The sequence below is a fragment of the Arachis duranensis genome, chromosome 9 (genome assembly GCF_000817695.3).
Source record: "Arachis duranensis cultivar V14167 chromosome 9, aradu.V14167.gnm2.J7QH, whole genome shotgun sequence".
NCBI classification, from domain to species: domain Eukaryota; kingdom Viridiplantae; phylum Streptophyta; class Magnoliopsida; order Fabales; family Fabaceae; genus Arachis; species Arachis duranensis.
Window position 1 is genome coordinate 88,660,919 of NC_029780.3, and position 14,514 is coordinate 88,675,432.

Sequence of the window (14,514 nt, forward strand, 5' to 3'; positions counted from 1 at the left end):
AACCTTGAAAACTATCCAGTCCTCATGCAACCTGAGCACCATTTCAGCTCTCTCAACACCAATGAGGGCTCTTTCGGTGGTCAGGAATGGCCTTCCTAGGATGATGAAGTCATCTATTTCCTCTCCCATGTCATGTATCACAAAATCTGTAGGGAGGAAAAGGTCTCCAACCTTGACCAATACGTTATTCACTAGCCCATATGCCTGCCTCAAAAACTTATCAGCCATTTATAAGGTTATCCTTGTTGCCTGTGTTTCTTGGATCCCCAACTTCTTCATCACAGAATCATTTTTTTCTCCTGAAACTATAACCACTTACGAGTTATGACAGAACCACACTTGTTTTTTTGTTTTTATTGGGCCTCGCTACATGGTTTGGGCCAAGGTTCAGCAAAAGCTGTGTGGTCCAAATCTAATGGAAAAAAAAAAAGGAAAAAAGCAAAAGAAAGAGAAAGAAATGCGAAATACGAAGAAAAAGAAAAGAACTGATGAGAGTATTGTAGCATCCCCGCTATCTGGTTGAAAGGAAATGGAAGCAGCTGGGAGAAAACTTGGCTTGATATTTCTATTACTCTTCTTTCATTCTCTACATCCAGATTTGACTCTAGCCGATTCCGTTACTCCCGACGAAGCCAAACTTCTCAGAGATGAGGTACCCACTCTTTCACTCACTACCAACCTACCTACCTACTTTCATCTTGCAATGAAAATTGAATTGAAAATTTGAAATCGAATTTCGCAGGTTTGTGAAATGTTCTATCACGCCTTCAATGGATACATGGACAACGCTTTCCCTCTCGACGAATTGCGCCCTATGTCCTGCGCCGGAGAAGATACACTCGGTGGCTACGCCTTAACTTTGGCGAGTATAAGTATAATCACCAAAATTAATTAATCCATTCATTAATTATAAGATAATTTTGAGGATAATTGTGATTGGTGCTATTAGATTGATTCTTTGGACACTTTGGCTCTACTCGGTGACCGTGACCGCTTTGCCGCTTCCGTTGAATGGATTGGTAAAAATATTCGCTTTGATATTGTGAGTGAATGGCTAAGCAGCTGAATTTCAAGTTTCTGTACTCAATTTGGAGTTAAGGATGAATTTAATTACTTTTTGGTCGGTTACAGAACAAAACTGTTTCTTTGTTTGAGACGACAATCAGAGTTCTTGGAGGATTGCTTTCGGCTCATCTTATAGCCAGTGATTACGCTACGGTATCTGTTATATACATTATTACATACCTGCATTTTTGTATTTTGATAATAGTCTAGTGATTCTAACAATTTATATTAGGATCTAGGTAGTTCAGCATTGACTTTGTGGTTATTTGTTTACTTTTTTATGAGTCCAGCATAAGAGTTTATTGGTAAATGATGAAGGTTTTAGTATAAGTAAAGGTAAGATGTATCTCAGTTTGTTTATCCAAACTGATGGAGAAATAGAAGCAAGCATAACAAAAGGATTCAATCTAGGTGGTCGAAGTGGAATGGTGCTTCAGCTATTATTTTGAATAAAAATGTATCATTACAGCTCAAGGATAAAGTTTACTGCACACATATAAGACCAACAATAGTATATGGGACTACATTTTGGAGTTATAAAGTCTTGCAAAAATGGTGAAAAACAGAGATAAGGATGCTATGATGGATGATGGATATATAAACAAATAGGATAAGGAATGAGGAATTAAACGATAGTTGGGGTAATGCTTATTATAGAGAAGGTTGTAGAATTTTGCCTTAGGTGATTTAGATATCATGGAGATGGTGCATAGATATCCCTAGTAAGGAGAATGAATCAAATGACAGAGTCCTGACTCCTAGAGGTAAAGTAAGACATAGAAAATCATGGGTTGAACTACTGTAAGATATTTTAATGACAATGTTGTAAACAATACGGTGTTTTTTAATCCATGTCACTGGTTCCACTTAGTAAGACAAGGTTTTCATTGTTTTCAATTGTAGTATTTATGTAATCATGGTGTACTGATTTGGTATTTCATTTCAGCTACAAAATCTGTACACCATAGTTCTGAGGTCCTTTTCGAATTATCTTTACATTCACTGTGTAGGGCATGAGAGTTCCTTCATATGATAATCAGTTACTGAACTTAGCTGAAGATCTAGGCAGGAGGCTGTTACCAGCTTTTGATACTCCGACAGGTATGGTATTACTCTGTGCATACTTCACTGCAATTATCTTTTAGTGGTTTTACTCTGAAAATAGTCTGTCTCCTTTAGTGAAAGGATTATATTATTTGCACCTTTTTTTATTTGAAATAAAAAGAAACATCAGCATATCTCTTCTATTTTATTTTTATCACCATAGTAACATCAGGTCTTGACAACACATGCACTGCTATACATTCTCTATGCAAATCAGAGAGCTCAACTCCCTTGAAACAAGCCATGGTCAGAACACCAAAAAATGCTAAGAACATAGTCATAATCATATCCCTTAAAGATGCTTGCATTCTGCTTCAAATTCAACCATAATGCACCAACGAATGACATAAACTACATGCTTTCAAAATTTTGGCCATTATTGTTTTGCTTAAACATTCAACAGCCACACCCATCTAAATAACAAGCAGATCTCTTTGTATGTTTACATACAACATACTGGATATAAGCTCCAAAGAATCTAAGATAATAGGAACCAAGGAACATTCCCTCGAAAACACCATTTGTAGTTATTTGCTTAGATTGATGCAAACTTCCGCATATTTTCAGCTTAGCTGGAAGAGGATGCTGTTTTATTGAATTTGTAGTACATAGTAAGGAATGGACATGAGAGAAAAATTGGGAGTGAAACTTATTGTTGAAAAGTTGATGGAATTTTGCCATAGGTGGTTTCCAAATGTTGGGAGGGGGAACAAAAAAGCATTTGGTCAGGAGGGTAGATCAAATAGGAGATAGTTTGGTGGTATGGGGTAGAGGCAGACCTAAGAAGACTCTGAATAAGTAGATCATAAGATATTTAAGCGTAAATAGGTTGAGTTCAGATATGGTTCATGACAAGGGGCAATGATATTGTATGATCCTTATGCCAACCCCATCTAGTGGCTAGTGGGACAAGACTTCGTTGTTGTTGTATAGTACATCATATATTGACTGTTCTATGCCGTTTTGTGTTTCAGGAATTCCTTTTGGATCTGTAAATTTGTTACATGGAGTTGATAAACATGAAAGCAAGGTAATGATGTAACCTTTGCTCCCTTTTTTCTTGTGTCACAGAATATTTAGGTATTCTATAGAGTGCCTATTGTGTGTTTTTATGTTGTGCTAAAAATCTGTTGTTCTGTGCTTAGATAACTTCTACAGCTGGTGGTGGAACCTTGACTCTTGAATTTGGAGTTCTAAGCCGCTTGATAAATGATCCTAGTAAGCATACTGTTTTTCCTCAGATCGTTGTTAATGAAGGATGTTACTCATAGTCCTTGCATGTGATTTTTTGACGTGCAGTTTTTGAACAAGTAACCAAGAATGCAGTGCGTGGACTTTGGGCACGGCGTTCAAAGCTTAATCTGGTTGGTGCTCATATTAATGTTTTTACAGGTGAATGGACACAGAAGGTATATAGTAAATTCATTTGTTATAAGTTAGATCATTAAGATTTCTAAGGACTTCTCCCAATACTTCTCTAATTGCTGTTGCTCTGTTGTCCCAGTGTCTTTTCTACACCAGAATATATTAAACTTGTTAGGATATGCAATTTTCCTACATGTGGATTTCAACAATTATTACAGCTGTCTCTTTGCCATTTTGCAGGATGCAGGAATAGGGACTAGTATTGATTCCTTCTATGAGTATCTATTGAAGGTTAGTAGCCGAAGTTGACATGGTGAAGCCTCTATGAGCAATTTGCACTAAAATGACTAATATCTGTTTCTGTGCAAAAGAACTGTTGTTCCTTATAGTTATCTTAATGCACATCAATAAACCAAAATATTCACGTTGCTAAAGAAGTTTTGCTCACATTTTGTGTGATAATGAGTCCTTTTGTGGATCTGTGCCAGTGTTAGATTAATCAATTTTTAACATTATTAACCAGTTGAAATATTTTTACCAAGAGTTCTTTGTATTGTAATTTTCTCTATATTTTGGGCTTTGCTTTGTTAATTAGTATTATTTTAGGTTCTCTGATTTGTCTTCCATGCATGACATTTCAGGCTTATTTATTATTTGGAGATGAGGAATACTTGTATATATTCCAGGAAGCTTATGCTGCTGCCATGCATTATCTTTACCATGATCCTTGGTAAAAGCTTGTGGCTATGTATGCCACCCTGTAAACTTGACTACTTGTTTGTAGATTTCTTTTCAAAAATCATCGGTGTGTTTATTTCAAATGTATTTTTATTATGAAACTTGGATTTTTCTTTATTTTCATAGGTATGTAGAAGTGAATATGGACTCTGCTGCTATAGTATGGCCGCTGTTTAACAGTCTCCAGGCATTCTGGCCTGGCCTTCAGGTTTCTCTTTTTTTGTTGCTTCTTGTTGAATATGGATAAGTAGTAATATTATAGCTAGGGCTAAGCAAAACATGTATTTTTGCAAGGTTTTAGCTGGTGATATTGATCCTGCGATTCGAACTCATGCTGCCTTCTTGAGTGTCTGGAGAAGATATGGTTTTACCCCTGAAGGTTTTAATCTTGCTAGTCTCACTGTTCAGGTATGTTTATTCCTAACAGCTGAGAGTAATTAGTAATCTGGTGAATCTTATTTAGTTTTCTCCTCTTAAATGAGCTGGTTACTTGGGGGAGATACGATCAGATAGAAAATAGGGCAACTACATCTAAGAAGTTAATAAGATCCAAACAGGAGAACTGGGATGCAACGGAAAATTAAAAATTGAATGCAGCAAGAAGGCCCAGCATCAGACAATGTCTGAAAATGACACTCTTGAAACAGTGCAAGCTGAATTGTAAAGAGACAACGAACAAAATTCTATCCCACAGTGAGTTCAAAGGGAATTACAGAGGGAAGCTTTGAGAAACCGAAGCAATAATAAATTGCTTAATGTACAGTTCCCACAGATTAGAACGAATCATATAAAAGTTATACACAGATAAACAATATCCAATGATTAATGGGTGTCCAAATAGAATGCTCCGTTTAAGTAATGGTTTGTAACTTCCGTATAATGCAAGAATGAGTGGCATATCCTTTTGAAATAGAATTTAAACACCATATAAGAGAAAGTGCTGTGTGAGATATAGGACTGTGCAACAGTTGTGATTTTGAAACTAATCGGAAGTAGAGTTGTTTTATTCAAGATGGATGTAACAATTTTGTGTTCTGTGTTATGTCATCAAGCAATGTAAGCTGCTGTTACAATATGAAATATTGAGTTAGCCATTCAGTTTGTGTCAGAGGTTATGTGGTCTCTATCCCCTCCACCAAAATTGCAGATATCTGTCTTGGTTCAAGCACTACCTAGCTGTATGGCTATGTTCTTTGATCCTACATATACCACATGGGCAAGAATTGTTACTATAGCATATGTTTTGGATTCAATGCTTTAACCATTTACTTGTATTATGATCAGGCATTCCGCAGCTTCTGGAATAAAAAAGGTATACTAAAATATGCCCAGCGCGATTTCAGAATTTAGACTTTAGGTTTCACGGAGGCCCATCATGTGCAACGTCCATGAGTGCCCACGACAAGCTCACAATATCTCAATCTTTTTTAGAGTAGCTCTTAAATAAAAGAGTGTGCTGGCTTCCTTAGCTTTACTAGTAAGACAATTGGGTATGGTTCCCCCAATGGTTCTGAGCCTAACTGATTCGTTGAGTATCTGTTTTTAATAGGATGATCACCCCAATCTCTTCCCTCTGCCGCTTTGGAACATCTTAGTAGGTTCACCAACACCGCAGATCTGGGATAAACAGGATGAAATCCACCTCTGATCAAAACCCATCAACACCTGAAAGAGACATCCTCAATAAACACTGTTATAAGCCTTTTCAAGTCTAGCTTCATCACCTTGCAGTTCATGGCTATCATCACGACTTAATTTTACCTAATCATGCCCATTGCAAATAGATGAATGCCTTAAAATGCTTTTAAGGAAATTTTTGTTTGACTTATACTATCATGAGCTGTTTATAATTTTTTTTCATTTCGTATTTCAGCATGGGCAGAAGAGTTACCCTTTACGGCCTGAGCTGATAGAGAGTACTTATTGGCTGTACAAAGCTACCAGAGATCCTAGGTCTGCTTATATCTTGCTTATAGTTCACGCTATCATTTTAAAATTTAGCTTCTTATACATGCTTTTCTAGACATGGTAATATGAGTACTTATAGCACTATCTGTGTACATTGTTAGTTACTGATGAGTTGTTGCCTGTCTAATTTTCTGTATGGCTTGAAAACTTCATCCTATGTAGATATCTTGATGCTGGGCGAGACATGATTGCTAGTTTACAGTATGGGACTCGATGTCCTTGTGGATATTGTCACATTTCAGATGTTGAGCATCACAACCAGGATGATCACATGGAGAGCTTCTTCCTAGCTGAGACAGTAAGAACAAATCCGACATGAGTTAATTTGAGAGCAATTTTGTCCTCTTAAAAGTTTTTTAAGCCAAATAACAGAAGTGAAGGTCTACTTTTAGTTGTGTTAATTGAAGATGATTGTCAACTGAGGTAAATCCACCTTTATTTGGCTCCAGTTGGAATCCTTCACAAAATCTGGAAAAAAGGCCTACCCTTCAGTTGAGGCTTTGATGTCAAGGAACGGGTCTATTTTGTTTGAAAATGAATTTATCTGTTTCATCCCTTTATAAACTATGACTATTCCCCTCATCTGTCTTGCTTTTCACGTTTGTCTTTTTTTTCTTCCTTTTATTTTATTTTATTGTATTTATTTATTTATGTTTTGAGAGAATTGCAACTAATAACCTTTGTTCCAAATAGGTCAAGTATCTATGGCTTCTATTTGATTTGGCTGTGGGTCCTGATAATCTCGTGGAAAACGGGCCATACAAGTGAGGGAACTTTTCTGCATTTACAATTCAGAGGCCCTACATTTTACAATGAAATTAAGTTATCTTTGTTTCCAACCTGTGAAAACAGGTATGTATTTAGCACTGAAGGGCATTTGCTGCCTGCAACTCCTCAAATCTCCCTAGTGAGAGAACATTGCTTATACCATGGGGCTTATTGTAGAAGTGAAGATTTGAGACAAAGCTATCGTGTCTCAGAGTCTGACAATGATAAGCAAGAATCCAACAATAGTAGATTTCATGCAGGTTGGACTAAAGCTAGGTATTCATCAGACTTACCAACTTTTGATCCAACTGCCATTACAGGTTTGATCAAGGTACTTAGTACTCTTTCTTTGATCTGTTCTAAATCCGTACTTTCCCCTCTTTTCACATTGTTCGGTTACTCCTGCTCAGTACTACTTGCGGTTGCGGACAGGACCGTTTCTAATGCCAGTGAATGATTGATATGTTTAAGAATAAATACAGATTCAACACTCCACAGAAACCGGTATCAAGAATTATTGTATCTTTTACCATATAAGGCCTTTGGAGCAAGAAAAACTGCCTGTTTGGTCACATTTTCTAAACCCACGAATACTTTTGTACACAATCTTTTTACACGATCCCTTACTGAATTTTTTATCCTTAACCCTAGACATGAAGTGCCTGTAACTACTAGTATTTTACAATTCCAATTGCAACAATTTGTCATGTTTTGTTATCATTGTGCAGGGTGTCTGCCCAGGACTAACTCATGGACAGAAGTTTGGTATATCATATGTGTATCCAACTGAAGAACATCATGCTCATGAAACTGCAAAGCCGAAAGAACCAACTCATGAACAAAGCCACTCAGTGGTGGTTCTCACTGAGCCAAATTTTGACCATGCATTAACTGATTATAGCAATGATCATAACGATAATCAGACCTACAAATCAGATGTTACTTGATGAAGTCTATGGAAGATCTCTGGAGACCAAGAATCCCAGAGGATGCTTCCCAGCACCCTTAAAGAATTATAAGATCTCAATTATGCAAGAGGATTGATGTGAAATGATATCTTTTGCAACACTTCTTAAACTTCAAGGCTGGGTTTTGTTGGTTCCATTATACATTGGTTTGATAATTTCGGCATCTGTTGATACAGTGAGTAAGGAGCTAATAGATTTGGATTATGGTAAAAACTGACCCCTCAGAAGTATTTCTTATGTTGCACTACCATAGCCTGAAACATAGTATCTGCCCCATAGTCATCATTCGCGAGTGTAATTTTAATTTCTTTTGTTGTATCATTGTTTCCCGTGTTTTCTGTAACACACACAGTCATACAGGTCTAATCAGTGACTCTGTGTACATATGTAGGGTATCTTAATTTCAAATGACATATGCTGTGGAAAAACTTTGTCCGTTTTACTCACTTGTATGATTTCTTTTAGGGGAAGTGATCATCCAAAGCTTGCTATATAGAGCAATTTTAGCTGAAGGGAGAATCACTTGTGCTAAATAAAGCATAACGTGATTCAGAATGTTAAGTAAAAAATGGTTATAGTCCGTTTTCCCCTTTCCTTGTTTACCATTTTCTGTTGATGTTCTTGCTGATAATGTTAACAATTCCACTTTTTCTGAATTTAGAGATTTTAGTGAATTTACATGGAATTTAGTTTAGAAGATTTTCCTATTATTTAGAACCGTGTTTGTTTCTGTGGACATGATAGAATATGATGGAGACAATAGAACAGACACTTAAAATCTAGGATGCACGGATACGGGACACGACACGATACAGAACACGTCGATACGCAAAATTTAAAATCTTATATGACACAGGGACATGTATATATATAAAATATAAAGTATTTTTTAGATAAATTATAATAATATTTTGATATTTTATTGATATTAAAATATAAATTAAATTTTTTTAATAATTTTTAATGTTTTATTTTAATTATATCAAGTATTTAAAATATTTTATGTTTTAATAAATAATAATATATACTATATCTAAATTTATTTAAGAATATATGTTAAGAATAAGATTGGACACGTGATGGTATTTAGGTGTATCCAAGCGTGTCCGAAGAATCTATTCAATTTAATTTATTACTACTATGCTAAATCGAATTCAATTGATTTGATTTATATAGAGTGAATATAAATCGAATTTAAATAGTTTCGATTTACATAAATTTGTTCTCAAAACCGAACATACATGTAAGTTTTTTTATTTTAGAATAATTGTGTAATATTGTGATTTATTTGATTTGTTTATGTAAATTACCCTAATAATTTCATATTCATCACTATTACATATTTAATTAAAAAAATGATGGATTGCTAGATAGATTATCACTTATTAATCCAATGCACTCACTTCTCGCTGTGCTCAAGGGCAAAGCCAGAAACATGCGACACTAATAATTTGTCCTTTATATCCCTTTCGTTACATGTAGTTTTGGATATGGATGATTAGAATTATTATGTTACTTGATCAATTTGATCCAGCTGCAGCCTCAAGTAGTTGCAGCCAAAGCAACTTGTTCACTAACAATAATCACACCCTGAAAGGCAAAAGCTGTCATGACAGGCTTGACAGCTAAGAGAGTATGTAGCAATTAGTTGATAGGTTAATCAACTAACAATTAATGTATTAAATAGTTATGTTAACTAAGTTAGTTAGGAGATTATTTGGTATATAAGCAAACTCAACTTATTCCTTGTGCTTAATGTGTGATTAACCATTTCGATAATCAAGCTTAGTTTCTAAACTCCATACTCTTGGGTTGCTCTTATCACATTTTTTATTTTTCACTGTATTCTCCAATCCAGCATAAATAATAAATAATAGATGCAAGTCAATGCCTGATTTTTCAATTATGAGAGACCTGATAGGAGAATTTACACATAGCCCGGGTTTTAAGGGTTTCAATAGTTTCAATGAGAAAGTTGCGAGAATTTTCTTGCCCGTGGAAAATAAATAAATTTTGGTTCTTTTCCTATGAATATTATTGTCGACAATATCCATTAGAGGAAGGAAAAAAAGTTGAAGATCAAGTTTTGAAGATTCGGACGAACCCCAAAGAAAATAAAGGCTTGAAGCTTTAGTACGTTTTTTTTGTGTCCCCTCTTTAGGATACAAAATATTAACCCTGTGTGTTTGTGTCTTCTTTTTTATTCATTTTATTTTATTTATTATAAAGATGGCATTCTTATTGTATTTCGTTTCACATATATATACAATTATGATATTTGATATGTCCATTACAAATCAGATGTCATAACTTGGCATCATACACTATAATTCAGCATTATGAACTATAATTTGGCATAAAACGTTATATTTTGGCTCAACGAATTACCTCCTAAAATAAAATGTCCGACCTAGTGATGTCACCTACTAAATTCTAATAACAATTCTTCAATGTAGATGACCAACGAAAGCGTAACCGACCTATTCTACTCCACTTATAAAGGTATGATATTTCATCTTTAAAACACACATTAAATTCTCAATACTAACTTAAGCATCAGAGTGCTTTTGTAGGTACACTCACCCCCTCGTTCATACTCTCCGCAATTGGACATTTTCTCAGGGAGAAAGCTTGGACTTTCAGAAGTTCATAAATCGGCGTTAAAGGAAACAACTCGGTGTCGATTCCTATAGGCCGAGTTTCCCTTAAGGTACTCATCATACAAGAACAATTGGCGTCCACTGTGGGGTCGAAGACATAATATTTTCTTTGTTAACCGGCCCAAACATTTTCACCTTCGACCATGGCTGATCAACTCCCAACTACAGCAGCCAAACTTCTTCAGATGGTAATTGAGTTGCAACAAGCTAACCAGCACATGGTAGAGGAGAATTAGCGAATGGCAGATCAGATTGCCGAGTTAAATAATGCTCAGATTAAAAATAACAATGATCGACAAGAGCGAACAGAAGAAGCCGAGCATCAATCTAGACCGACACACGTCTCCGAAACTGCTCGGCATGAAGAAGCCCAACCTGAACACAATGAAGAAGCTCGGCCAAAAAATGAAGAAGGCGAGACAAATAGCTCGCCTAGACCATTCACTGCTGAAGTGATGAACTTTGTGCTGCCCAGAAGGTTCACCCTGCCAACTACCTTAACCCCATACGACGGGTTAGGCGATCCAAAGAAATTATCATAAAGTTCACATCCATAATGATAGTAAACGGTGCATCTGATAAAATTTTACGTCGTTATTTTCCATCTTATTTAGACGGTCCTGCACTTGATGGGTTTTGTTTTTTGCCTGTAGATTCTATTTCTCGTTTTCGAGACCTGTCAAAGCTATTCGAGGAGCATTTTGTCGGATCAGCTATCTTCCAGCATGATTCTGATTACTTGAACACAGTCAAACAAGCCCAGCATGAAAGCCTAAAAGATTACATGACGCGCTTCACACAGGTGGCTATGAGTATACCAGATCTCCACCCTGAAGTGGAATTGCACGCCATCAAAAGCGGACTCCGACCAGAAAAATTCCAGGAAGCTATTACTTTTACCAAACCAAAAATTATGGCCGAGTTCCGAGAAAAGGCGAAAGGGCATATTGACATTGAAGAACTCTGACAAGCTCAAAAAACAAAAAGACCCCAGTATAAAGAAGACGATAAAGCACGTGATAACAAGAAAATTTTCAAGCCAACTCCCCGTTATGAATCATATACTCAGTTCAATACCAAGCGCGATGACATTATCAAAGAGATCATGAATTCCAAATTAATCAAGTCACCACGAAAGGCCGAGAACTACCCAAATTCCAAGGGTGCAGACAAATCAAAGTATTGTACCTTTTGCCAGAAGCATGGACACACCACCGACGAGTGTGTCATCGCCAAGGACCTTTTAGAGCGACTAGCTCGGCAAGGTCATCTCGAAAAATATATCGGTGGGCATATACAACGACATGCCCCTCCTTCTGGTGACCATAGCTCGGCAATACAGAACAGCCTAGATAAAGAACGGCCGACCACAAGTTATCCGGACCAACCAAGAGGTATCATTAACTGTATTTCTAGAGGTTTTGTAGGTGGAGGCGCCACAAGCTCGGCAAGGAAACGTTCTTACCGAGCTATGTTGTTAATAGAAGCCAGTCAAACTCATCCTTAGATGCCTTCACCTTATCCTCAGATGACATTCCAAGCCTCCGACTTCAATACCACCATGACAAATCTTGATGACCTTGTTGTGATCTCTATCCAGTTCGAAGATCTCCTGGTTAAAAAAGTACTACTAGACCCAGGGAGCAGTGCCGACGTTCTTTTCTAATCCACATTCCAAAAGATGAAGTTAAGTAACAACATGCTACAACCTTCCACTGGAAACCTGGTCGGCTTTTCAGGTGAAAGGGTCCCAGTTTTAGGATCTGTGTGGTTGCAAACCACACTCGGTAAGGTTCCCTTATCAAAAACTTCGGATATTCAATACTTAGTAGTTGATTGTTTCAGCCCTTACAAATTGATACTTGGCCGACCATTTCTAAATAGGTTTGGCGCTATTGTCTCTACAAGTCATCTCTGTGTTAAGTTCCCTTTGCAGGATGATATAATTGCAACTATTCATAGTGATGCTCGTGAAGCCAAACAATGTTACAACAACAGTTTTAAAAGACCTAACCGAAGTATCCAAGCACATGTACACAGCATCAGCAATTAGGACTAACTCCCAGTCTTGGCCGACCTTGATCCAAGGGTGGACGCTCTCGAGCGACCAATCCCAACGGAGGACTTACAAAAAATTTATTTTGCATATAGCACGGACAAATTTACTTATGTGGGATCCATATTAAGCTCGGAAGAGAAGACCTTATTCCAAGCTTTCCTACAAAAAAATGCAGACTTATTTGCTTGGACCCCAGCTGACATGCCCGGCATTGACCCGTCCATTATATCCCATAAGCTGGCATTGGACTCGTCTGTCCAACCTATAGCACAGAAGAAGAGAAACATCGGCCATGAATGAAAACAAGCCTCTCTGGAAGAAACCAGGAAGCTAATCAATGCCGGCTTCATTCAGGAAATTAGATTCACGACATGGTTGGCAAATGTCATCATGGTTAAGAAACGTAACGGTAAATGGCGCATGTGTGTTGATTTCACCGATCTCAATAAAGCATGCCCAAAAGGATCTTATCCCTTGCCATCTATTGGCTGTTTAGTCGACAATACTTCAGGTTATGAAAAACTGAGCTTCATGGATGCATACTCTAGTTACAACCAGATCCTAATGCATCCATCCGGTCAGAGTAAGACTGCTTTTATTATTGAATATGGAAATTACTGTTATAAAGTTATGCCATTTGGTCTTAAGAATGCAGGTGCAACATATCAACACCTTATGGACAAGGTATTCGCCCAACAGATCAGCAGAAACATCGAAGTCTATGTAGATGATATGGTCGCCAAAACAAAGCTCGGCGATAATCACCTCGATGACGTCGCAGAAATATTCCCCAAATTCGAAAATATAACATGCAGTAAAACCCCGAGAAGTGTGCATTTGGTGTACAAAGTGGCAAGTTCCTCGGCTTTGTGCTTACCAACCAAGGAATCGAGGCAAATCCTAAAAAATACCGAGCTGATTTGGAGATGACGAGCCCACAAACCATCAAAGAAGTCCAACAACGGACAGGGAGACTTGCCGTTCTCTCTAGATTCCTCCCTTGTCTAGCGTTTAAATCTTTCTATTGTTTCCAAACATTAAAAAAGAAAAAGGCTTTTCATTGGACTGGTGAATGTGAATAAGTTTTCACAACCATAAAAGAAACTATTTCAAAACCACCTGTTTTACAAAAACTCCTTCAAGGGAAACCGCTTTATCTATATTTATCTATCACTGACTGGGCATAAGCTCTGTTCTTATTGCAGAAAGGTGAAAACAACAGCTGCCGATCTATTTCATCAGTAAGTCCCTACAAAATGCCAAACTTTGCTATTCGAAGATCAAGAAGCTGGCTTTGTCTCTGATATTTTGGGCACGAAGACTTCGGCCATATTTTCAAAGCCATGTAATATATGTTCGGACAGATCAACCTTTACGGCAAGTGCTTTAAATGCCAGAATTAGCAGGCTGACTTGTCAAATGGTGGATTGAGCTCTCTGAGTTTGATATCCGGTATCAAGGATGAGGGCCAATCAAATCTCAATATTTGGCAGACTTCATTGCCGAATTCATAGTCCTAGACACAACTAAAGACTCAACCCAATGATCTTTATATGTAAATGGTTCTTCTAATCCACAAGGGTGTCGAGCTGGAATCATACATGAAGACGGAAATGGTAACGTCATCGAACAATACCTATACTTTTCCTTCAAGTCAAGTAACAATCAAAGTGAGTACAAAGCTTTTATCACCGGCCTCAAACTCGCCACCGATCTAAACATTGCCGAACTCAAGGTGTATTGTGATTCCTTGCTCGTCGTACAACAGGTAAATGATTTATACCAAGTAAAGGATCCTTTATTATCCAAATACCTTGCA

At 37.1% G+C, this 14,514-nt stretch overlaps 1 protein-coding gene across 1 annotated transcript; it reads left to right on the plus strand.

The window, feature by feature from the left end:
- The first annotated feature begins 468 nt into the window (after window positions 1-468).
- On the plus strand, window positions 469-8,422 carry LOC107466139 (alpha-mannosidase I MNS4). Its single transcript, XM_016085124.3, has 17 exons — window positions 469-652; window positions 743-862; window positions 950-1,042; window positions 1,132-1,218; window positions 2,076-2,166; window positions 3,144-3,199; window positions 3,315-3,387; window positions 3,469-3,578; window positions 3,775-3,825; window positions 4,176-4,264; window positions 4,399-4,480; window positions 4,567-4,680; window positions 6,146-6,225; window positions 6,403-6,538; window positions 6,934-7,004; window positions 7,093-7,339; window positions 7,737-8,422. The coding sequence occupies exons 1-17, from the start codon at window positions 530-532 to the stop codon at window positions 7,953-7,955; spliced, it is 1,842 nt and encodes a 613-aa protein (XP_015940610.1). The 5' UTR covers window positions 469-529; the 3' UTR covers window positions 7,956-8,422.
- The last annotated feature ends 6,092 nt before the right edge of the window (window positions 8,423-14,514 follow it).

Bases quoted from the DNA above. Each gene is read 5' to 3' on its own strand.
- LOC107466139 (XM_016085124.3), top strand. From the start codon at position 530: ATGGAAGCAGCTGGGAGAAAACTTGGCTTGATATTTCTATTACTCTTC. The intron at 1,043-1,131 runs GTGAGTGAATGG...GGTCGGTTACAG, and splicing joins AAAATATTCGCTTTGATATT to AACAAAACTGTTTCTTTGTT. The intron at 6,539-6,933 runs GTAAGAACAAAT...TGTTCCAAATAG, and splicing joins GCTTCTTCCTAGCTGAGACA to GTCAAGTATCTATGGCTTCT.